Genomic DNA, 23444 nt, shown 5'->3' with positions numbered 1-23444 from the left:
ATCTGTGTTTCCCTCATTCAAACTCTCTCATGTTTTGAAATCCTTTATACATAAAATTTCCGATTTCCTGCATTTTTATCCTCTTCTGAGCTTATAAATCCTGTGCTTATAGCATTAAAGCCAGTGCCAGGGAAAGGGACTCATTTTCAAAGCAGGGGATTATGATTTCAGTATATTAATAGCAGCAACAGCTAAATTGTGACTGGCAAAGAATTTCCAGTTCTCTGAGCGGGGCTCCACCTCGCACACTATCATTCAGTTCGGTGCCTCTGGGGCAAACCCCCCCCCATGCCATCTCTAGGAGGATCACCACCTTACTTCAAGGTGAGAGCACTGCATGCCCCTCTGCTATGGAAGGCGACAGACTAACCAGCACCCTACACGATCTGGTGGCGGGATGCATTCGGCAGTGGGACAGGTCAGTAGACATTCCCAAAACCAGGTCTACTTGCAAGGAAGACATCAACTACTGGAAAATCAGGTTCACCCAAGTTCTTGGGTGTTTAAAAAAAAAAAAAAACAAAAAAAACCACCCTTTAATGAACCTTATTCTAAGGGAGTATCAAACTTGGAATGAAAACTTACACCCACGTTGTAAGCATCTCTTTAGACTTGGATTTAAGTGGCTCAGAGTTTTCTGCTTAAAGGTGGATGTGGTAACTGCAAGGAGAAAGAAGACATCTCGGTTGTGCAAGCTTACTCTTTTCTTCCTTTTCAACCAATTTTGCCAACGGCAGTAACAAGAGGAATATCCTCTTTCCTGCACCATTGCACTGTTCTTGCATGGCCTCAAACTCAAATCCCAGGTGCATCGAAGGTAAAATGCTTTCCTGAAGCCTAGGCAGCTCACCAGCTGACAGCCCTGCGACGCGTCTGATGGCTCCAGACGAGCCACTGCTTTTTCTTCTTTTAAGCTACGGATACCTCAGCCCACACCAGTTATGAAACACAAGTTTGACTGAATATTTTCATAAAGTACTTCTCCCAAGTGGATAAAAAGGAGACAGAATTTGCTCACTTCATCTATGAAGATGTGCGTGAACTCCGACAGGCTTTTGGCACCAACGATTTTCTGGAGGAGGACGCCAGTTGTCATGTAAATTAGCCTCGTGTCCTTTGTCGCAAATTTATCTAAACCAACCTAGGAGGGGGAAAATAAAAATAGGGTTAATGCTAGGTTTACAATGGATTATTTGGAATTTGTCTTCTTTCCCCTGGAAAATTGAACAGAACTATATAAAGAAAATCAAGCAACTCTGGACCATCCAAGGAAGGAGCAATAATGTCTAAGTCTCCAAAAAAAAAAAAAAAAAAAAGTCTAACCAGAGCTGAAGTCCCTGCTAGTTCCTTACAAGTGTCCTGAATCAACAATCATTACATAAATGAACACATTTTTGCAAAGTTATAAGGCAATGGATTTGCAGCTATTCACCCTCCCCATCCTTAATTTATCTGAGGCTTACAAGCTGCAAACCCAACTGTAGTCTGAGCAATAAGGCCATTTGCAAAAGGTTTTTACACTGGTGAAAAGACCTGAATATTGCCACACATACCACCCCCGTCAGTGGGTAAAAAAAAAAGCAAACACACTTTCGCTTTTACCTGTGCACAGAACGGGGCAGAAAAAGGCTGGGAAACGAAAGGTACGCACGGGGACTCATTTGGAAAGCCCCATGCATTTGCACCTGTGTCACAGCAGGGGGAAACTTATGCGACCAAAAAAAAGGTAGCCCTGCTCTGTGGCAAGTTTGATTTTCAAAAAAGAAATCCAGCGCGGGGGTTTCCCTTTGAAAATTTAGGGCGCAATTTTGAACCTGCCCGATGGACCTGCAAGCCCATTTTCAGAGAGTTGACATCGTATCAGGATTCTGTTCTTACCACAGAGTTAAGAGGCAACATGAAAGCAAATCGCATTGTATCTTATGCCCACACACATACAGGCTGATGCAACAGAACGCGCACCAAAAATGGGAGCCAGATGTGAGCTCCCGTTTTCCTAACGGTCGCGCAACATCCCCTGTACGCCCGATGCAATATTCAAAAGAGAGCAAAAGTCAAATTGGTGTACAAAAAGGGCGCACCAGGAACAAACGTGCGATAAAGCGCTCAAAAGGTTTATTGCATCGGGTGCTCGGGCATCAAAATTGTGCATTCGTTACAATTTCAGGTTAATTGTTGAGAATGCATTTTGAGGACACCAATTAAAACCCTGACCTTTTCCTCAGGCTGTACATTCCCTTCTCTTAAGTTGCTTACAAGGAAACCAGGAGAAGAAAAATATATCTATACTGTAAAAAACACATACTTTGACTTGACCAGGGAAACCAGAGAAGTGGTAAATATGTTACTATGGAGGACACACTTTTCGCAATACACAAGAACAATTTTCTCATCAGCCCTTGACTGTAAATAAACTCCATCTCCAGAACCGGAGTACATTGTCCAGCATATAAAAATGCAGCTTTTGGGTGCACTTTCCTGCATTAGGTGAAAATAGGTAATGTCTTCATTTGCATATAATTTACACATGTGTTGGTCGCTATAGGGTATGCATTTTGGACGTGCTGATCTCCTTACTGCATCGACACTATCCTTGCACGCCCAATCACGAGTAAAACCATGTGTTAGGCTAGGCACACCTTAACTGCATCAGCCCCTTAAGTTGGTCGCAGATTACTTTATAGTGTCTATGTAGTAAACCACATGAATACAGAAAAAGGGTTAGAGTATCAAACAAAGCAGCAAGATTTAGAAGGGGGATTATCCTACCTGATATCCTACAGTGCCACCCAGTTTCCAATGTCGCTCCTCACAAATCCACCTTGCAATGCTGCTGGCACCTATTTTTCGAGGCTGGGTGACCACGATGTTGCAGTAGGAAGAGCTCAGAGTAAAGTAATCCAAGATGAACTGCGGAAGCTGAGTACTTTTACCACTGCCAGTTGCCCCACGCACAATCACAACAGAATTGGTCTCTATCAGGGAAATCAACTAATCACATGGCCAAAACAAAGGGAGGGGGTGAAAAAAAACCAACAAATTTAACACACATTCACAGACCACAAATAACTATTTCAGAAAATGCCACAAATGTTCAGTTTGCATATGGCGTGCTGAATTGCCACCTGAAAATGTTTTCATGCAATTAAAAAGGTTTCCAGCAGGTTGTAACGAAGGCATAGAGAAAGGACAATGATTCATATCCAAGGAGACCGTACGCAATATAACTGGATACACCCTTATGAATTGCATGACCTAAATGATTATGCATTAAATATGAATCTTTAAATAAAATATTTTAAAAATACTTTTATAAAATCTAACACAAACTTTCCAGCGAAGCACCATCTAGAAGGAATAGGTTAATCTGCATTGCCTGTATACAACATAGAAATGGAAAGCTGGAGGATTTGTCAGTCATGTTGCTGATCTCATAAGTTATTTTGACTTGTTTAACATAAACAGCTGCTGCGGACTCATTCCCCAATCGGTGGGATACCTGCATGAGGCGCAGCACACAAGCTCCCCAGTACGTTTAGATTCATAAGGATGGGAGTGGGTAAATAGGGAGATACTTTCAAAAATGCAGCTCCTAACCCAAGAATCAAAATATATCAAGAGTGGGATGAGAAGAAAAAATTAGTTTTGTAGGTTCTCAGCTGATAAAAATAGAGAAACCAAAGCAGCATGGACGGGGCCCAGTGCAAGATTAGGTGCGCTAGGTGAAACTTTCAGCCTACTGCCACCCCCCCACACACAAATAAATTATAAATTTATTTATCTACCGTCGCTCAGAGATCTATCGAAACGGTTTACCACAGATAAAATCAATAAAACATCATAAATTATAAAATTAACAAAATTTAACTTAAAACTATCATTCTCTACATAAAATATCTAATAATCCTAAAATATTCTTAATATGCTTAATTTTAACAATAAAATCAAGTAACACCATATTATTAAAAGAATATTTCATAACAGCTGACGAATAGAACATTATCCAGTAATTTAAAAGGTATACAAATTTTTCAAATACCAAATAAACTATTTAAAAAACAGACACATTAGAGAGCACCCAATTAAAATTATTACAGAAAAAAAAAGTTCCCTACTGTCCATACCTGGGATCTTTTGAATTCCAGATGCCCTGAGATTGTTGTGGATTAGCAGGGGGAGAGGAGAGGGGTTGTTGCTCAAACTTTATTCTCTCTCTCATATGTATGCATATTTGTTCTCACATACATGCACCCACAGACATACCCTGTCCTCTTATATGCACAGACATACTTTCATACATGCACATACACGGAGATGCTCTCATATACATGCACACACCCCGACATGACCTCTCTCTCATACATGCACACACGAATGCTCTCACTCACTTCCCCTCCCCCGGCAACACAAGGCCAACAGCAACAGCCTCATCCTTCAGCCCCTACAGCCCATGGTGCTTTTCCTCTTTCTTCAGGCCTGCGGGGGCTAACACTTCTGTCTCCTGCTCAGCTTCCTACAGCCAAGCAGGGTCCGGGGCAGACATTACGACTTCCTGAATGGGCGGGGTCACGCAGGTCAGCTGCTGCTGCTCTTCCTGTTCTTCACTGCAGCACAGCCTGGGCCAGTACCGCATCTTCTTGCAGCGAGGTCGCACTCTTTTTCTTCCCGCTTATGTTGGTATCGGCATGGACTCTTCCTGCCCGCACGGGACCATGCCATGGCGCATTCTCTTCCTGCCGCACAGGCGGGAGGGAGAGACCATGCTGATGCCCCCCTCCCCCGGACTGGTGACACCCTAGGCAATCTCCTAGTCCACCTAGTACTGAGCATGGAACATACAACACTACATTCCTGAACTGGCCATCAAAATAACCAAGTGAATACCTTTCAACCTTCTCAGCTTTCCTTCTCTTGAACCCAACTGCTCCTCCCTTGGTCTAGATCAGGGGGAGACCAGTCCGGTGCCGTCTATCAGAGACTTTTGAGCTCCAGAGAGGGATGTGGCAGAGATGCCCATAGTCACTCCTGCTTTTAATAACATTAGAACCTTTGGTATGGAAGGTAGAAAGGGACTTAGCAACTTCTAGCATTTTTAAGCAAGATATTGCTTCCAGGATTTTACTGTTTGCAGAAGTGTTATTAATGCTTTCTGATGCGTGGCATTTTCTGCCTAAAGTGTTGTCCATATTTAAAGTTTTCAGCAGTTCTTTCAATCGGAAACTTAAATTTGGACAAATGGGAAGGTTTGAATATTTTGGGAACCCTAAGTCTAAACTGCTATACTTTCCGTTCAAGTGGGCTGCTGATATGATCAAGTACGTGGGTCTGAAGATGCATTAGAGATTGTGGGCGCTGGTATGCCGATGTCAGACCCTTGCATATGGAAATTCAGGATAAGACACTGGGATGGAGGGCCTTTCCACTATCTTTACATGGTAGAATGACTCTGTATAAGATACCAGTTCCAAAACTACTTTATCTCCAGCAGATATTACATATTTTGCTTTTCAAGAAAGATATTAAGACCTTGAATAGCATATACAACAGATTTTTATGAAAAAGTAAAGAGGGCCAGAATAAATTTGAAAGGTTTATTTGCTTTATGTTGGAAGCTTAGGATTTTCTAAATTTTAGATTAGATAATTTAGTTTGTTTTATGCACACTTTGGGAGATTGGCTGTTTTGACAAAAATGTGTGTTTATATAAGATTTGAGAAATATATGGTTCCTCTGTATGGACTTGAGATTTGTTCTGTATGCTTCAAAAGAAGATTTAATTGGTGTTTTCGCTGATGCACTACTTGTTTGATCAATGAGGCGAGCCTGGCAGTCTTTAAAGAAAAATCTGTCTTTATCTGATGCATTTCTCTTTATCTACCTTTAAGAAGAAAGCCAAAGTTTGTACCTGGTGATTATCTTATTTACAAATTACTGGCTGAGAGACTTTATCAGACTTAATAGTGAAAAATACAAAACAAGGTGGTGATTTTGAGTACTGGAAAGAAACATCCCTGCTCCAAAATAAAAGATTTATTTTCAAATTAGGCATTTCATATATTCAGCATTTACAAAAGATATAGACATTATTTCAAAAACTGACATCAGTTTTTAAAAAGGGCAAAGGTACCTTGTCTTGCCTCTATACATTTTTACAGAATGTTAGGCCCAATGCAGTATTCAGGTCTTAGCGTAAGTGTGGAGTAAAAACTTGGGTACTGCACTTACTAAGGAAATTATATGATCTACTTACATGACGACTTCTCGAATTGCGGAAAATGAGATTAAGAGAAGTGCAATTGCCTATTATACATAGGATAGTGTTTTCACCTCTTGGAGTGTTTAAAGCTGACATTATTGCATCGCTTATGGGATTGTCATATTTCTTTTTATTTCTGGGCCAAACAACATGGAAGAAGGCTACTATGCTGGGAAAGGGTGTGCCTATGACCAAATCCTTCTACATTTTATATCATTCCTATAGGGACTTTTGTGGAGAAATTTCATAAACTGTTATTTAAAGCTTGTTTGATTGGGAAAACAATGTATTATGATTTGATGGTTAGATAATTTGCCAGGTACTACCATGTGGAAGAAAAAAAAATTATGACTATGGTACCGATGCAATATTGTACAAGCAAAATGTGTTCTGAGGGAGCCAGAGGAAAACGTTTAAGAGATTGGGAAACCCATTTGAGCGAACTTTAACCGTACCCTTTTGGCAAAAGGCTAGTTTCCAGGAGTGGCTTTGAGATTTGCATCTGTTTTCGCAAGGATTGGACAGTGCAAGGAGAAACCTTCCAATCCTGCATCATATTTCGTTTTCCTTCCTTCTTGCTTAGGTTGTGGTCTGGCAGAAGTGTTTGTGGGGGGCTGTGGGGGTAAAAATACCATGCAGTATTTATCTAATTATTATTTGTTGTTTATAATGTTACAAAGATTTTTCAAAAGTGTGTGTGTTGGTGAGAGGAGGTAGGAGAAAGAGGAATACCCTGGGGGTTATGAATCAAGATTCATCATACCATAGCCCCCAATAAAGGCTGGTTATGATTAAGATGGAAGCCTAAAAAAAAGAAATGTGCTGTAAAAGCTATGCTGACAGTCCTGAGGTGGTTCCCAAGCTAAAAGCTAAGTATCAGTAAAGCAAGTTTGCTTACTGTTAAAGGTGTTTTCCATAGACAGTAGGAAGAAATAGTCAGGACATATGGGTTGACCTCATCCAGTGGTACTGAACATTCGACTATCTCCTAGCTAGTAGAGCTTTTAGCTCTGAGAACTGCGCAGGAATTCCCTCGAGCTTCCTCAGCCAATTTTAGAGCTAAATCTAGTTATACAGTCAACTTTCCAAGGAAACAGGACAGTATATAGCATGATTAATACATTCTATCTACAGCAAACACCATTACAGTAAGCAAAGTTGCTTTTTCCATCGATAAGCAAGGCTGAATTAGCCATGATGTGGGGAGTCCCAAGAGGAAGACTGCAGAAGAGCATTTACTGAATAAGCAAGCAAGCAAGCAAGCAAGGACCCCCCCCCCCTAATCCTATGGAGAGTAAACTAGGCAAACAGGCTATGCTAAACCGTTTGTCTAATTTACTGTCACTCTGAGAAGTTGTCCACACAGAAAAAGAACATAAAGGTGACAACCAAGTTTCAGCGTTATAGTTGTCTTTGAGAGGTACTACTCATAGATGAACACTGGTTAAGACCATAGGTTTAACTTGATGAACTTTGATGGAATCTGCAATTTGTAGGCCTGCTAATATGTAGCAGTGCTGTACATAGTCTGCTATCCAGTTAGACATTTGGTGATTAGTATGTCCAAGTCTGTTAGGATCATAAGATATGAAGAGTTGCAAAACCTGACAATGTGGCTCAGTTCTTCACTTGCAGAAGGCTACGGCTCTTTTACAGTCTAGGGTATGAAGGGCTTTCACACCTTCATATGCGTGTGGCCTTAGGAATAAGGTAGGTAATACAATGGCTTATTTAGTATGGAAAGTAGATACTGGAGGTAGATGTGGAGTATCACCATAGTGAGGAAAAACTGTATATACAATAGATAATGAACTAAATGCCGGAAGCTCTCAGACTCTTCTGGCTGAAGTGACTGCTACAAGAAATACTTTTCATATTAAAAACTTGAGAAACTACTGATTCAAAGAGCAGCTTCACTGAGACAGCACATTCAGATCCCAAGTAGTTTCTGTACCAGAGGTTTAACTTGCCATAAGCCTTTCATAAATTTTTATATCAGTTGATGAGTTGATATAGGCTGTCAATTTGAAAATGTTAAGCCACTATTATGCTGAGATGTACTCTTACTGACAATGTGGCAATGCCTGATTCAGAAACAAAGAGCAAGTAGGTTAGTAAATGTTTGGGATCACATGTGAATTGGCCCAAGACATTTTTGTTGACACCATATGGAAATCCTTTTCCATTTAACGCCATAAGCTCTTCTAGTTGATGGCTTCCTGGCAGATACTATTATGTCCTCAATTTCTCTGGGCAAAAGGAAATCTGTAATTACTGAGCATTCAACATCCAAGCCATCAGGTTGAAGGATGGGCAATTTGGATGAACTTCCTTCTTGAGTTAATAAGGTTAGGTCTTTTCCCAGATCAATCTAAGGACTGTTGGAGAGCTGTATCAGAGACACAAGCCAAATCTGTCTGGAGTTTTGAGAACCACATGAACTATCTTTTAGCACTTTTTACACTGTTTTTGTTATCAGTGGAATCAGTGGAAAGCAAGTGTTGCTTACCTGTAACAGGTGTTCTCACAGGGCAGCAGGATGTTAGTCCTCACATATGGGTGACATCAGGATGGAGCCCAATCACGGAAAACTTCTGTCAAGTTTCCAGAACTTTGACTGGCCCCTACTGGGCATGCCCAGCATGGCACTAACCCTGCAGCCAGCAGGGGTCTCCCTTCAGTCTTGTTTGAAAGCTACAGGCAGTGCCTAAAAATAAAACAAAATGTTACGAACCCAACACCGCGGAGCGGTGGGCGGGTTTCGTGAGGACTAACATCCTGCTGCCCTGTGAGAACACCCATTACAGGTAAGCAACATTTGCTTTCTCACAGGACAAGCAGGATGGTAGTCCTCACATATGGGTGAGTACCGAGCTGAGGATGTCCTAACATGCACCAAATGTACCCAAAGGCGTGCAACAGGCACAACAACTGGGGTGGAATTTGTGAGAGGGCATCCTGAACCCCACCGGGCAGGCGGAAGGGCATAGCTATGTCACATTGTAAATAAGTTGCGAAGGACAGATTGGCCGAAGATGGAATCTTGTCTTCCGGCTTTGTCTAAGCAGTAGTGGGCTGCAAAGGTGTGGAGAGAACTCCAGGTGGCAGCCCTGCAAATGTCAGGAAGCAGCACCGATCAGAGGTGTGCTACTGAAGTCGCCATGGCCCTCACAGAGTGTGCTTTAACACGGTCTTGAAATGGAATGCCTGCTTGCTTATAGCAAAAGGATATGCAGTCCGCCAACCAGGAGGAGAGAGTCCGCTTAACCACAGGCTTTCCCAGCTTGTTAGGGTGGAAAGAGACTAACAATTGAGTGCTTTCCCTGTGGGCAGCTGTATGGTCTAGGTAAACCGCTAGAGCCCGTTTACAGTCAAGGGTATGCCGAGCCTGTTCTCCTGGGTTGGCATGGGGCCTGGGAAAAAAGGTAGGTAGTATGATTGATTGGTTTAGATGAAAATCCGAGACTACCTTAGGTAAGAGTTTAGGGCGAGTGTGGCGTACCGTCCGGTCCTGCAGAAGTTTAGTGTAAGGTGGATAGGTAACTAGAGCCTGCAATTCACTAACTCTGCGAGCTGAAGTGATAGCCAAAAGGAAAATCACTTTCCATGTGAGATATCGAAGTTCACAAGAGTGAAGAGGCTCGAAAGGCGGTTTCATGAGCAGACCAAGAACCAGATTAAGGTCCCAAGAAGGGGCCGGAGGACAGTGGAGGCTTGATGTGAAGCAAGCCTTTTAAAAAGTGTGTTACAAGGGGTTGTACTGATAAAGGGACATCCCAGATACCTTTATGGAAGGCAGCTACCGCACTGACATGCATTCTGATGGAAGAGGTCTTTAGACCTGATTCTGACAACTGCCAGAGATAGTCCAGAAACTTCGGGATTGGACAGGGTTCAAGGGACTGAGAAGAGCACCATGACGTGAACCTTTTCCATTTGTAAGAGTAAGAGTTTCTCGTGGAAGGTTTCCGTGAAGCAATCAAGACAAGGGGAACTGGATCTGAAAGGTTAAGTGGTTGAAGGATTAACCTTTCAACATCCATGCCATCAGGGAAAAGGCTTGAAGATTGGGATGGCGTAGGCACCCGTTTTGAGTGATCAGGAGCGGGTCCTTTCCCAAGGGAATGTGCCTGCGGATGGAGAGATCCTGAAGTACTGGAAACCACACTTGGCGTGGCCAGTGAGGGGCTATCAGGATCATGGTTCCTTTGTCCTGACGTAACTTCACGAGAGTCTTCTAAAGAAGAGGAAGTGGAGGGAATGCATAAAGCAGACCGGTTGCCCATGAGGGAGAATGCATCTCTGGGCTGAGAGTGTTCGCTGCGAATGAGGGAGCAGTAGTTGTCCACTTTGTGGTTCTGAGGGGACGCAAAGAGGTCTATCTGAGGATATCCCCATTGTTGGAAGATGGAGATCGCTACTGAGGAGTTGAGAGACACGACTCAGCTTGTCTGCCAGCACATTGTCCACTCCCGGCAAGTAGTGGCCCTGAGGTACTTTGAATGGGAGAGGGCTTCTGCCCAAATCTGCGCAGCTTCCTGACACAGGAGGAAGGAGCCTGTGCCTCCCTGCTTGTGTGGCCATCTGGTTGTCCGTCTGAATTAGGATGACCTGATTTGACAGGCGATCCTGAAAGTTCCTGAGAGCATATCTTATTGCTCAAAGTTCCAGGAAATTTATTTGGTGTTTGGCTTCCTCTGGAGACCAAGAGCCTTGTGTCTGCAGATCGGTTACGTGGGCTCCCCACCCGAGATTGGAAGCGTCGGTGGTGAGAATGATTTGAGGATTCGGAACCTGGAAGGGCAATCCCTGGAGGAGATTGGTCTGATTCTTCCACCAGGCGAGGGACAGAGTAAGTCAGTGACTTGGACAATGGACAACAGAGGCTGAATAGCTTGAGTCCATTGAGACATCAGAGTCCAGTGCATGAGCCTCATGGCCAAGCGGACCATTGGTGTGACATGGACTGAGGTCGCCATGTGTCCCAGGAGGACAAGAAATTGGCATGCAGTCGCAGCGTGTTGAGATTGCAGTTGGTGAGTAAGAGACATGAGAGACAGTGCTCGTTGTCGAGGCAGGAAAGCCTTTGCCTGTAAGGTGTCCAAGTCTGCCCCAATGAACGATAAGGTTTGACATGGGACTAAGTAGGATTTGTCGTAATTGACAAGAAACCCTAAAGAAATTAGAGTGTGTAAGGTTAGACTGAAGGACGACAGAGCAGCTTGCTGAGTGGAAGCCCTAATTAACCAGTCGTCCAGATAGGGGTAGACATGAACACCTTGTGTCCTGAGAAATGCTGCGACGACTACGAGGCATTTTGTAAAGACTCGTGGAACAGATGCTAGGCCGAATGGAAGCACTCTGTATTGATAGTGCTTGAGGCCTACTAGGAATCTCAGGTATTTGCGATGAGCTGGACTTATCGCAATATGGGTGTATGCGTCTTGGAGATCCAGAGAGCAGAGCCAGTCTCCTCTTTGTAGAAGAGGTAGAAATGATCCCAAGGTGACCATCTTGAACTTTTCTTGCTGGAGGTACTTGTTGAGGGCCCATAGATCTAGAATAGGACGGATACCCCCCAATTTTCTGGGGATTAGGAAGTACCAGGAATAGAACCCTAGGCCTTGCTGAGAGTGTGGAACGGTTTCTATTGCTCTTGACTGGAGAAGAAGGGAGACCTCTTGATCCAGAAGAATGGAGTGTTCTGATGTTCTCCACGTCTGTAGAGGTGGGGAGTCCGGTGGCAGGGCGAGAAAGTTCAGATGGTAACCCTGAGCAATGATTGCCAATACCCATTGGTCAGATGTAATTGAATGCCACATGTTGTGGAAGTGGCACAGTCAACCTCCCATTGGTATGTGCGACAGAGGAATCAGGCTGCTGCTCTCCAAGTGGAAGTCAAAAACCTGAAGCAGGCCCCGGCTGGGGAGCTGCTTGTGGTTTTTGTTTTCGGATTTGGCGAGACTGAGGTTTTTGATAAGGTCTCGTAGCACAGTTTCTGGCTGGTGGCAGGTAGGACTTTCTTGGATGGTAGAAAGACTTCTTAGAGTCTTTTCTAAAGGGCTGCTTTGAGGAGAAGTCGGAAGGCATTGAAGAGAGCTGTTTTAGGGTCTCATGATGGTCTTTTAATTTGGCCACCATCCGTTGGATCTGTTCGCCGAACAGATTATCTTCTACACAAGGGCAGGTTGGACAACCGGTCTTGCACTTCTGGGCGAAGGTCAGAAGACTTGAGCCAGGCCCACAGTCTTGCCGAAATAGCAGCTGCAGACACTCTGGTAGAGGTGTCAGAAATGTCATAAGATGTTCTGATCTCATGCTTGCCTGCCTCAAAACCTTTGCTTACAAGGGTTTGTAGTTGGTCTTTGAATTGCTGAGGCAGGGAGTCTGAGAAGTCCTGTATCTGCTTAAAGATGACCCCTGTTATATTAGGTCATATAAAGCTGATAGGCAGCAATTCGGGAGATGAGCATGGCTCCTTGGAATACTCAGCGACCAATGTTGTCTAGGAATTTTTGTTCCTTACCAGGAGGGGTAGACAAGTGAGGTTTTGACCTTTTTGTCCTCTTTTGTGCAGACTCTACCACGACAGAGTAGTGATCAAGCTGCGACTTCTGAAAGCCTGGGGCTGACTGTACTAAGTAAGTAGTGTCAGCTTTCCTGTGTACTGGAGCAATTGTTCCTGGATTTTCCCAGTTCTTTTTGAGGAGACCAAGAAGAACCTGGTGGACAGGAATAGAGGTGATTACCTTAGGGGCATCCAGGAATTGGAGCAACTTCATCACCTGGTGCCTATCATCCTGTTCCGTCTGCAATTGAAAAGGAACCAATTCAGCCATTTCCTTCACAAAATTTATAAATGAGAGGTCCTCTGGAGGAGAACGCTTTCTACTCTCAGTGGGTGAAGGTAAGTCATCGATGTCTGATGAGGTATCATAAGGATCAACACCCTTTCCTCTAGGAAGTAGAGGGGGACAGGGTGGTTGGATACCTGAAGGTCCTGGTCTAGGCTCCAAAGGAATCGGAGGAATTAGCAGAGGCACCGATGATGGCATCGAAGGCACTGGTATAGGCATAGAGGGCATCGATGGATGGCTCGGTGGCGCTGGTGGACATATCAGCGGCGAGGGACGTATAGGCATCGATGGCTGAGGCATAACTCCGGATGGAAGAATGTGGAACGGTGTTTCTCCTCCCGATGAAGCTGTCAGTGGGGAGGGCATCGGAGCTATTGGAAACCCGGGATCCATCGATGGAAAGGCAGCCATCAGGGCTTCCATCCTTGATAGCAGCGGTGCCGGAATCGGGTTGATGATTGGTTCCACAGTCTGTGCCGGAGGAACCTGAAGACGTTGCATCGCCTTGTCAATGGCCTCCTGGACTATCCGGTCCAGTTCTTATCGGAGACCTGGAGCAAGTAGCCCCGGCTCCGGAACGGAAGAAGGAGGCAGAGGCATAGCCGGAGGGACCACCATTAAAAGGTGGAGTCGCGGCTCCCGATCCCCGATCGGGTGAGTGTTGCCTCGGAGACCCGGTTGCAGGAATGGTCGGTGCCTTTCCTGGATGGGGCTTCTTTGACAGCGAGGTAGATGATTTCGCTCCCTCGATGGTCCGAGTCTTATGGTGCCGATGGCGATGTTTTCTCCCTTCAATCCTGAGGGGGAGTAGAGGGTGTCGATGGCAGAAGTCATCGATGCCAGTCTGTCACCGGTCGGTGGTCGATGCTGGCGTGAAGTAGACTGTGCCGGTTCAGATGACATCGATGCAATGGACGGAGTTGGGGTTTGAGCACGGAAGAGAAGTTCCATCTTCTCCATTCTGGCCTTGTAATCCTTCAGTGTCATGAGGGCACATTTGGTGCAGGTCAAGACAGACATCGTGCTCGCGTCCTAAACACATTACACATACTTTATGGGGGTTTGTGATAGACATGGTGCGGGTACAGTCCGGGCACTGACGAAACCCCGACGCCATGGCAAAAATTTTAGCCACGGTACGGTCGCAAAGGCAAAACTATGGTAATAGACAGGAAACTGGTAAAAACTTACCGGAGTACCGTGGACTTAAAGAGTAGAGGAGGGACCCCTCAGAGCTCCTTTACTGCAAGGCTACTGCTGCGTGGAAAAAAGAAGACTGAAGGGGGACCCCTGCTGGCTGCAGGGTTAGTGCCATGCCCAGTAGGGGCCAGTCAAAGTTCTGGAAACTGACAGAAGTTTTCCGTGATTGGGCTCCATCCTGATGATGTCACCCATATGAGGACTACCATCCTGCTTGTCCTGTGAGAAAAGCATATATGAGATCTATATTCCAATCAAGCAAGAGAGCGACCTGAGCTGACCCAAGTTTGCCGAGTAGAATGGAGCAAATTTTCTAGAGCTTTCTGTTCTGCTCTGATGCAAATAGAGAAGACTCCCATAAGCTGAATATTCTGTCGGCTGTTGATTGTTACAGAGACCACTTGCGAGGAAAGAAAACTGTTCCGAGACAATGTGCTAACATATTGGAGATATCTGGAAGATAGGTGGCTTGCAGGGCAGCATGTTTGCATGCCCTTTCCCCATATCCTCATAGCTTCTTAGCAGAGTGTCCATGACCCGGTGCCTCCCTGCTTGTTCACACAGAACACGGCTACTTGGTTGTTGGTTTGAATTAGAATGCTTTTATCTTGAAGAAGGTATGTGAAAGTCAATAAAGCATATCTAATCACTCTCAATTCTAGTAGGTTGATCTGAAAATGTCTTTCTACAAGAGACCAAGACTCTTGGATTCAAAAAGGTCCAGAGTAGGTACACCAACCTTTGTGGAGGTATCCATTGCTAACTTTACTTGATGAGGGAACAAACAGAATGGAGCTCTGTCTTGAAGAATGTGAGGGTTTAGCCACCAGCACAATTCCTGTTTCATGCTCCCTGAAACCTGTACTTTGGTTGTCAAGGATTGAACTACCTGGTTCCACTGACAAGGAAGATCCCACTACAGGGGGCAGATGTGGAGGTGGGTTAATGGAACTACATGAATGGATGCCGCCATAAAACCTAAAGCAATCATGCCTTCCCTGTCTAGCATGGTGAATGAGTGATCTCAGAGTGTTTGCTTGTTCAGACAGAAGAAAAGCTTTGCTCCTGCAGTGAATCTATCCTTGCTCTAATACATTTTATTATCTGGGTCAGCATTAGATTTGACTTCTTGAAATTCACCAGAAATCCCAACTGCTGTAGAAGGTAAATTGACTTTGCAGGAATGTTAATATGGCATCCTGAGAGTTAGCCGTAACTAACCAATCATCTAGGAATGGGAAGATTGATTCCCTGACATCATAAGTGTGCTGCTACTACAGCCAGGTACTTGGAGAAGACCCTCGGAGCTGCTGACTGTCCGAAGAGGAATACTTTGCATTGATAATGGGAACAGTCCATCCTGAAGCAAAGATAGTATCAGTGTGTGGGATGGTTGGGTATGTGGGCAGAGACATTTCAGACTGAGAGCACACATCCATTCTCCTTCTGGCTGTAAGGAAGAATCATGTTGAGGGAATTCATTTTCAATTTCTCTTGGAGTAGATGCTTTTTTAGGTTTCTCAGATCCAGAATGGGTCTTAATGCCACAGATTTTTTGAGGATGAAAAAGTATTAGGAGTAAAATCCCGTCCATGCTGAAAACACAAGGACCTGTTCTATTGCCTGATGCTGAAGAAGCAATTCTACTTCCAGACAGAGCTGCATCAATTAAGACTAATCCAAACTGAAAGACCACACAGTGAGGAAGAGATGGTAGCTGGGAGAAATGCAAGTGGTATCTTAATTCCACAGTTTTGAGAATCCAGTGGTCTTTGGTCATCATGCACCACTCCTACAGAAAGATCTGGATTCTCCCCGACTGAAGAATGCAGTTGGTGGATTTGCGAAGTGAACAAAAACTCGGTCTAGACTTGGGCTGAACTTGTTGTATTGCTTTCGATTGACTATTGAACATGAGCAGGAGGTTGTCTGAAAGGCTGGAAGAAGCATCTCTAGAAGTGTATCTTCTTAAAAGTGTAGGAGCAGCATCTCGAAGAAGATTGTTGCTCAGATCCTGTTGAAAGGAAGTGGACCACTATAGTTTTCTCTTAAATTTTTGCAACCAAGTCTGTGAGCTTCTTTTAAAAAAAGATATTCCCCTAGACAAACATCTGGCAACTTGTCAAGATCATCACCACATAGGCTACTGGCCCTCTACCAGGCCATGGTGCTGTGCCCGGATAAAAGCTATTGAGGTACAGGATATAGTATCAAATGATTCATAGACCAATCAAAGAACATGGCACATACAGTCTTCAGCATCTAGACGCAACAGTGGATAATTTCTGCCTTCAGTAGGTTCAATGAAGGATTTTACCTTTTGTATACAGTCATACAAATACTGCACTATGTAGAATTGTTAAAGAGAACTCTGTGCAGTTAGCATTGAACTCAAATTTTTCATCCAAAAATTATCAAGCAATCTGGGATCCTTTCTTGGTGGTGAACTGGAAATTTTATTTTTTTTTTGCTCTTCAATGACAACTGATTTATGAGGTAATTGGACTAATCCAAATCCTGGGGGTTTCTGCACTCTACATCTGAGGCCCAACTTTCTTGCCACTGGAGGACAGCAGATGGAGTTTCCTACATTCTTATTTGTAGCTGTTGAAAAATACTATGAGCAAAAATAATCTCTTTATTATATGCATACATAAGGCGTTTCTCAGATATTGGACACCAAGGGTCATAATATTGCATCATCAAAAACTGCTCACAGTGGACCAAAACAGTGTCATATTATAATCACAGAACACCTTGAATATTATTTTTTAACATTATTTTATGATTGCACTTAAAAATGTAACTTATGTTAACTGACGATTCCCACATAGCCCAATGCTGGAGCCAATGTTTCGAGTCCAAAACTCTGCAGAGGGCAAACAAAGAAATGCGTAGATCACCAGCTCCTCTATTTGATCAAGTGACTGATGTGTCCTCTGTTCTGGAGTGACCTGAATTGGCTCTTGCTCTCCTTCTGGGCTCCTGGAAGTATACTGAAAGTAAGAGATTCCAGAGAACATATAGGGTCTGATGTCCCTAAGCATAAGCCTTCTAGCTAACAACTGTTCCTGATCTTGAATTATCAACACATTTCTATGCAGGGCATTCAACATAATGCAATTAAATATGGAAAAGCTCCATAATCTGGGGCTAGAGGCATCAACTGCACCATAGACTTGTGTATCATTGGGGTTTTAAGCTTTGCTGGTGTCTTATGCTTCGATGGTGCCAGATGTTTCAATGGCACCAATTTACCATGCTTTGACTACATCTATGCACATGTCGGAGGTGCCGATGAGCTATGTGTCAATGCTCTGTGCATCGGAGTAGATGACAACGAAGCCCAGTGCTTCAACTCTGGTTGCTCTGGGGCTCCATGAAGTGCTGCCACTTTTTCTACAATGTAGGATGGTTTAAACTACTCCACACCAAGTTTTCTGCCTGGCTTGCCAAAGGGAGAGTTTTGAGAGCTCTGCCTCAGCTCTCTTCCCAGGGAAGCAGACTATGCTGCACTGTGGGAGGACGACAAATAGGACCTTAGGAGATTTATGCAGTTCCTCCATTTTATAAGCTCTGGCATATTGAGTATGTGGGGACATCGGGCCACAATTATAGCACTTGGCCTGGTCAAGGTCTGGATCCAGGCAACAGTAGCAAAGTTCATGTCCATCTGTAATGGACATTAGATGCAAATATACTTCCTGGATCACTTACTGTGGCTTTTTTTTTGTAGCACTGAAAAGTGCTGTTGGGATTGCTGCTGAGGCAGCAAGGCAACTCGTTTTCGATTTTCTTCAATTTTTTTTTTTTAATTCTTAGCATATTTTTTCTTCAATGAGAGAGAGAGTACACATCCATGCAGTGCTCCAACAAAAAGACTGAGGATGCTCATGAGGCAACGCCCATGCAGGAATTCCCACATATGCTCAGTAGAGCTAAATGTTCTGCTAGCTAGGAGAGACAAGTGCATCACCCAAGTTATAGCTAATTCAACCCTGTTTATCAACAAAAAATATAAAAAGGACAGAATTTCCCACAACAACCTGTTTCAAATTCCAGAGCACAATTAAGCTCTGGAATTCATTGCCAGAGAATGTAGTTAAGAAAGTTAGTGTAGCTGGGTTTAATTAAAAAAAAAAAAAAAAAAAAAAAAAAAAAAAAAAAAAAAGATTTGAATAAGTTCCTGGAGAAATCCATAAACTGCTATCAATAGTAGAGATGTGAATCGTGTGATCAATCGTCTTAACGATCGATTTCGGCTGGGGGGGAGGGAATCGGATCATCGTGGTTTTGTTTTTTTTAAATATCGTGTAAATCGGTGGAGGGCGGGAGAACCGGCACACTAAAACATCCCTAAAACCCACCCCGACCCTTTAAAATAAATCCCCCACCCTCCCGAACCCCCCCAAAATGCCTTAAATTACCTGGGGTCCAGAGGTGGGGGTCCCGGTGTGATCTTTTACTCTCGGGCCTCTGGTGCGTTGTAGAAATGGCGCCGGCGCTACCTTTGCCCTGTCATATGACAGGGCAAAGGTAGCGCCGGCGCCATTTTGTTTTTTGTCCCCCGACGTCAGGAGCGTAGGAGATCGCTCCCGGACCCCCGCTGGACCCCCAGGGACTTTTGGCCAGCTTGGGGGGGGCCTCCTGACCCTCACAAGACTTTCCAAAAGTCCAGCGGGGGTCCGGGAGCGACCTCCTGCACTCGAATCGTTTTGCCGTACAAAATGGTGTATGGCCGGCGCCATTTTGTACGGCAAAACAATTCGAGTGCAGGTCGCCGCTCCCGGACCCCCGCTGGACTTTTGGAAAGTCTTGTGGGGGTCAGGAGGCCCCCCCCAAGCTGGCCAAAAGTCCCTGGGGGTCCAGCGGGGGTCCAGGAGCGATCTCCTACGCTCCTGACGTCGGGGGACAAAAACCAAAATGGCGCCACCTTTGCCCTGTCATATGACAGGGCAAAGGTAGCGCCGGCACCATTTCTACAACGCACCGGAGGCCCGAGAGTAAAAGATCACACCGGGACCCCCCCTCTGGACCCCAGGTAATTTAAGGCATTTTGGGGGGGTTCGGGAGGGTGGGGGATTTATTTTAAAGGGTCGGGGTGGGTTTTAGGGATGTTTTAGTGTGCCGGTTCTCCCGCCCTCCCCCTTCCCCTCCCCCCGATTTTTGACGATAAATCGGGGGAATTCCTATTAAATATCGCCTCTAATGATTTTTGACGATTTAAAATATATCGGACGATATTTTAAATCGTCAAAACACGATTCACATCCCTAATCAATAGGGAATAGCCACTGCTTTTGCCAGCAATAGAAGCATGGGATCTATTTAATGTTTGGGTACTGCCAGATACTTGTGACGTGGATTGGCCACTGTTGGAAACAGGATGCTGAGCTTGATGGACCCCTGGTCTGACCCAGTATGGCACATATTATATTGGGGGGTGAAGAGGTGGAGCAGGACACCAGAGGCACGGGCGCTCTTCTCTCGCTCGCATGAATGAGCACAGCAAAGTTCCTTAGTGCGCGATGACTGCAATGAGTGCAGTCAATTTTGTTTCTCTTGTTTCTATCATGGACTCTTATTTTACCATCTGCAAGAGAAGTATGTTAATTCCAGTTCTGACTGACCTTAGAGATATGACTATCTTCGGGGTCGATACAGTAAGGCCTCGTTAGAAAGAGTGCGGCAGTGCCAGGCGCACCCTTGTTTGCCCCACGCACTGTTCTGATCACATACCACTCGATACTCTATTTAAATTGCTTGCAAATGCAAGCCGCGTCTGCTAAGCGTTAGGCCCGCGCAATCCATTTTACTGTATAGGCGCTTAATACAGTGCCTATACAATATCCTGGGTGCGCTGGTACCTGTCATTTCAAATGACATGCACCAGGAAGTGGATCTCAACTTTAACCCAGGAAAACCGAAAATCCCCTCCTCCCGAAGCGGCTCGACATGTGCCAACTTACCTTTTGTTGCTTTTCAGCCCCTTCCCTTCTCTGCCACCCTCCGGAGGGGGCAGCCGGCGGTGAAAGCGGTGAAAGCGGCTCGCAGCGGTCCCCCCCGCGCAGGTCCCAGTTCTCCTGGCTCGGCAACAGCTAGGGCTCCATCCGGCTTGCAGCGTTCCTCTCCCCCCCCCCACGTCCCGGTTCTCCTGGCTCGGCGTGAAGTGCCCTCTCCGGCACGAGCGAAGCGTTCTTTCGTTGGCCGGAGCACCCGTCGATTTGGGCGCTCCAGCCAATGAAAGCACATAGACGGGCGCGCGTGACGTCACAGCGTGCGAAAGAAGGCTTCGCTCGTGCCGGAGAGGGCACTTCACGCCGAGCCAGGAGAACCGGGACCTGCGCGGGGGGGACCACTGCGAGCCGCTTTCGCCGCCGGCTGCCCCCTCCGGAGGGCAGCAGAGAAGGGAAGGAGCTGAAAAGCAACAAAAGGTAAGAAAAATGTCGAGTCGCTTCGGGAGGAGGGGGATTTTAGGTTTTTAGAGGTTTCCCTTTGGGGGAAAGTTTGCCGTCTACCCTTACCCCTGCCTCTAACGCAGGGGTAAGGGTAAGCGGTAAGTTAGCAGGTTAAACGCAGGGCAAAGTGGCAGGGTAAAAAAGCGATAGTCGGGGCGCGCGTTACTGTATGGGAGGGAATAGCTAATTCGATGGTTTACATCTGATATACATGCCGCGGGCGGAAGGGGTTACCCGGGGATTTAAAGAGGCGGTAAGGATGGGTTAAAGGGGATAGTGTATCGCAGGAAGGGCTAACGCAGCCGGAAAGCGGGTTAGGAGCGGGGTAACCGCAGCCCCACTTTACTGTATCGAGCTGTTCAAAAGGTATACCAAACTAAGCCCTTTCGGTAGTCATCTACCATATAAATGGGCTTGGACCGACGTGCCGCAAATGCGCAGTAGAGAGCACGGTGGTCAGAAGGGAGCCCAGTGGACTTGGAAACGGCGAGGAGGAGCAGCGGCAGCTGCACAAGAGTCTCTCTCTCTCGCGCGCGGGGAGAAGCAGCGGCGGCGACACAGAAATGTGAGGTCACCGGGAGTCTCTCGCGCGCGCCTCATCACCGAGCGTCGGGCGGGCCAGCAACGAGCCCGGTGGAGAGGCGCGCGCGAGAGACCCCCCAATGGAGCAGCGGCAGCATCTAAGTGTCAGGTGGGCCAGAGAGAAGGAGTGGAGGAGGGCTGAGGGAGAGGGACAGGGTTGTGGAGGAGTTGGGAGGGGAAGGAAGAGGATATAAGTGGGGAGGGTAAAGTTGTGGAATACAGAAAAAGGGAGTGGAGGAGAGCGGAAAGGGAAGGTGAGAGGGGAAGGGAAAAGGGAAGAGGATATGACTGAACAAGTGGGAAGGGTAAGAAGTTCTGGAGAAGAGAAAAAAAAAAAAAGAGTGGAGGGCTGGGAGAGGGAAGGGGTTGTAGATGAGGTGAGAGAGGATTGAAGGAAAAAGGGAATTTGTGGAGAACAGAGCAGCTCTAACAGTGCCGGTCTGACCAATGGAATCTCGCCCGTTTTAACGGGCTTAACGGCTAGTCTTGTATAATCCAGATCGAGAACCGCTTTTGATCTGATGTGATTTTATCATATTATTGTGAGGCTTGTTTTCTCTCTTGCTTTTTAGGCTAATCAGGTTAATATTGTTTTGTCTTTTATATGGTTTTAGCATGCTGTATTTTAATGTGTCATTCTGTATGTACAGTTGCGAGCTGCCCTGGATAGGGGTGGCATATAAAGTTAACCATAACCATATTATATTCTTATTTAGAACATAAGATCTTCTTATTACTAACCTCCACACAGTGTGACTTTAAATACCAGAAAAACAAGACTTCCTTCCTCTGTATTATTAAAAAGACAAGTATACAGAGTGATCAAGGTTAAACTGCACAAGCATAACTATGAAGACAAGTTGCTTTTACCTCTTCCTTGCACTTTGTTATAGGCAAATCAGGATACTGATAGCTTGTGTCTGGAACACAAATCTCACTGAATCCAACTGAAACAGATCTCGAACCTAAAAAGAGGAAATAAATCAATGAATGGAACATATTTAACATTAAAATTTCCTTCACCCCAATGGTGACAGAATAGACAAATTATCCATAGAGAAGAGGCATTTACAGGGGAAGGTTATAGTCTGGAGGGGATGGGAAGTTTTGGCGCTATGGGGTGGAAGCATGAGGAAGAAAAGTATTTGGAAACATGCAAACTCCCTTTCTTACCGCACTGTGCACATCAGTCTTGCACCCCCTCCCCCCAATCACAGAGCTCCCTTGGATTTCTGTTCCCCAAATGCAGGACTCTGCACTTCTTGGCACCGAGTCCCAGCTGCCAAACCTTCCATCACTCAAGGTCTTAGATTACTTTTCATGCTCTCTACTCCTTCAGGTGTGCCCACTCTGTCTTTTTACAGCTGGCAAGAAGATCTAACACTTATCCTTTGCACGCTTCCACTGTTTATTCAAAGATATAAACCAGAACGCCACTTAACACTCTTTCCTCAGCGTAAGTTCCATTTACCATTACTTGCTAACATCTATCAGTCAACCAATTTGTAATCCATTCCACCATCCTGGGACACACTTCCAGGTTTTTTATTTTCCTCATGAGCCTCCTATGTGGCAGTTATCAAAAGCTTTCCTGAAATGCAGATAAATCACATATTAACTGTTCTTCCTTGATCTAATTCTCTAGTCACCCAATCAGAAATCAGATTTGTTTGATATAACCTTCTTCTGGCAAAAAACATGCTGCCTCAGATCCTGAAACCTATTGGACTACAGATTGTTGACTATTTTCCTTCAGCAGTGTTACCATTAAATTTTACCACCACCAAGGTAAGACTAACCAGCCTGTAGCTTCTAGCCTCCTCTCTGATCCCACGTCTGTAAACACCACGGCCCTTTTCCAATCTTGTGGCACCATGTCCATTTCCAAGGATCTATTGACCAGGTCTTTCAGCAGACCCACCAATAACTCTGAGCTCCCTTGGTACCCTGGGATGCATTTCATCAGGCCCGATGATCTTGTCCATTTTCAGTTTTGCTAGTTCCACCCAAACATTCCTTTCTGCAAAAGGGGTTGCATCTACCCCACTCCCATCCATACTCGTTTACCAGCAATGGTCCTCCTCCAAGGTC

The 23444-nt window shown here is 45.2% G+C and overlaps 1 protein-coding gene across 2 annotated transcripts in view; it reads right to left on the bottom strand.

Moving 5' to 3' along the window:
* Positions 1 to 23444, bottom strand: part of TDRD9 (tudor domain containing 9) — a 292409-nt gene that overhangs the window by 226800 nt on the left and 42165 nt on the right. For both annotated transcript variants that reach the window (XM_029598050.1, XM_029598051.1), the window contains exons 3-5: positions 22224 to 22318; positions 2770 to 2991; positions 1019 to 1141 (exon numbers count right to left, since the gene is read on the bottom strand). In XM_029598050.1, the coding sequence (XP_029453910.1) occupies positions 1019 to 1141; positions 2770 to 2991; positions 22224 to 22318 (440 nt within the window). The remainder of the gene's footprint in view (positions 1 to 1018; positions 1142 to 2769; positions 2992 to 22223; positions 22319 to 23444) is intronic.

This window comes from Rhinatrema bivittatum, chromosome 4 (assembly GCF_901001135.1).
Source record: "Rhinatrema bivittatum chromosome 4, aRhiBiv1.1, whole genome shotgun sequence".
Classification (NCBI taxonomy): domain Eukaryota; kingdom Metazoa; phylum Chordata; class Amphibia; order Gymnophiona; family Rhinatrematidae; genus Rhinatrema; species Rhinatrema bivittatum.
This window is presented reverse-complemented; position numbering and strand designations above follow the sequence as displayed.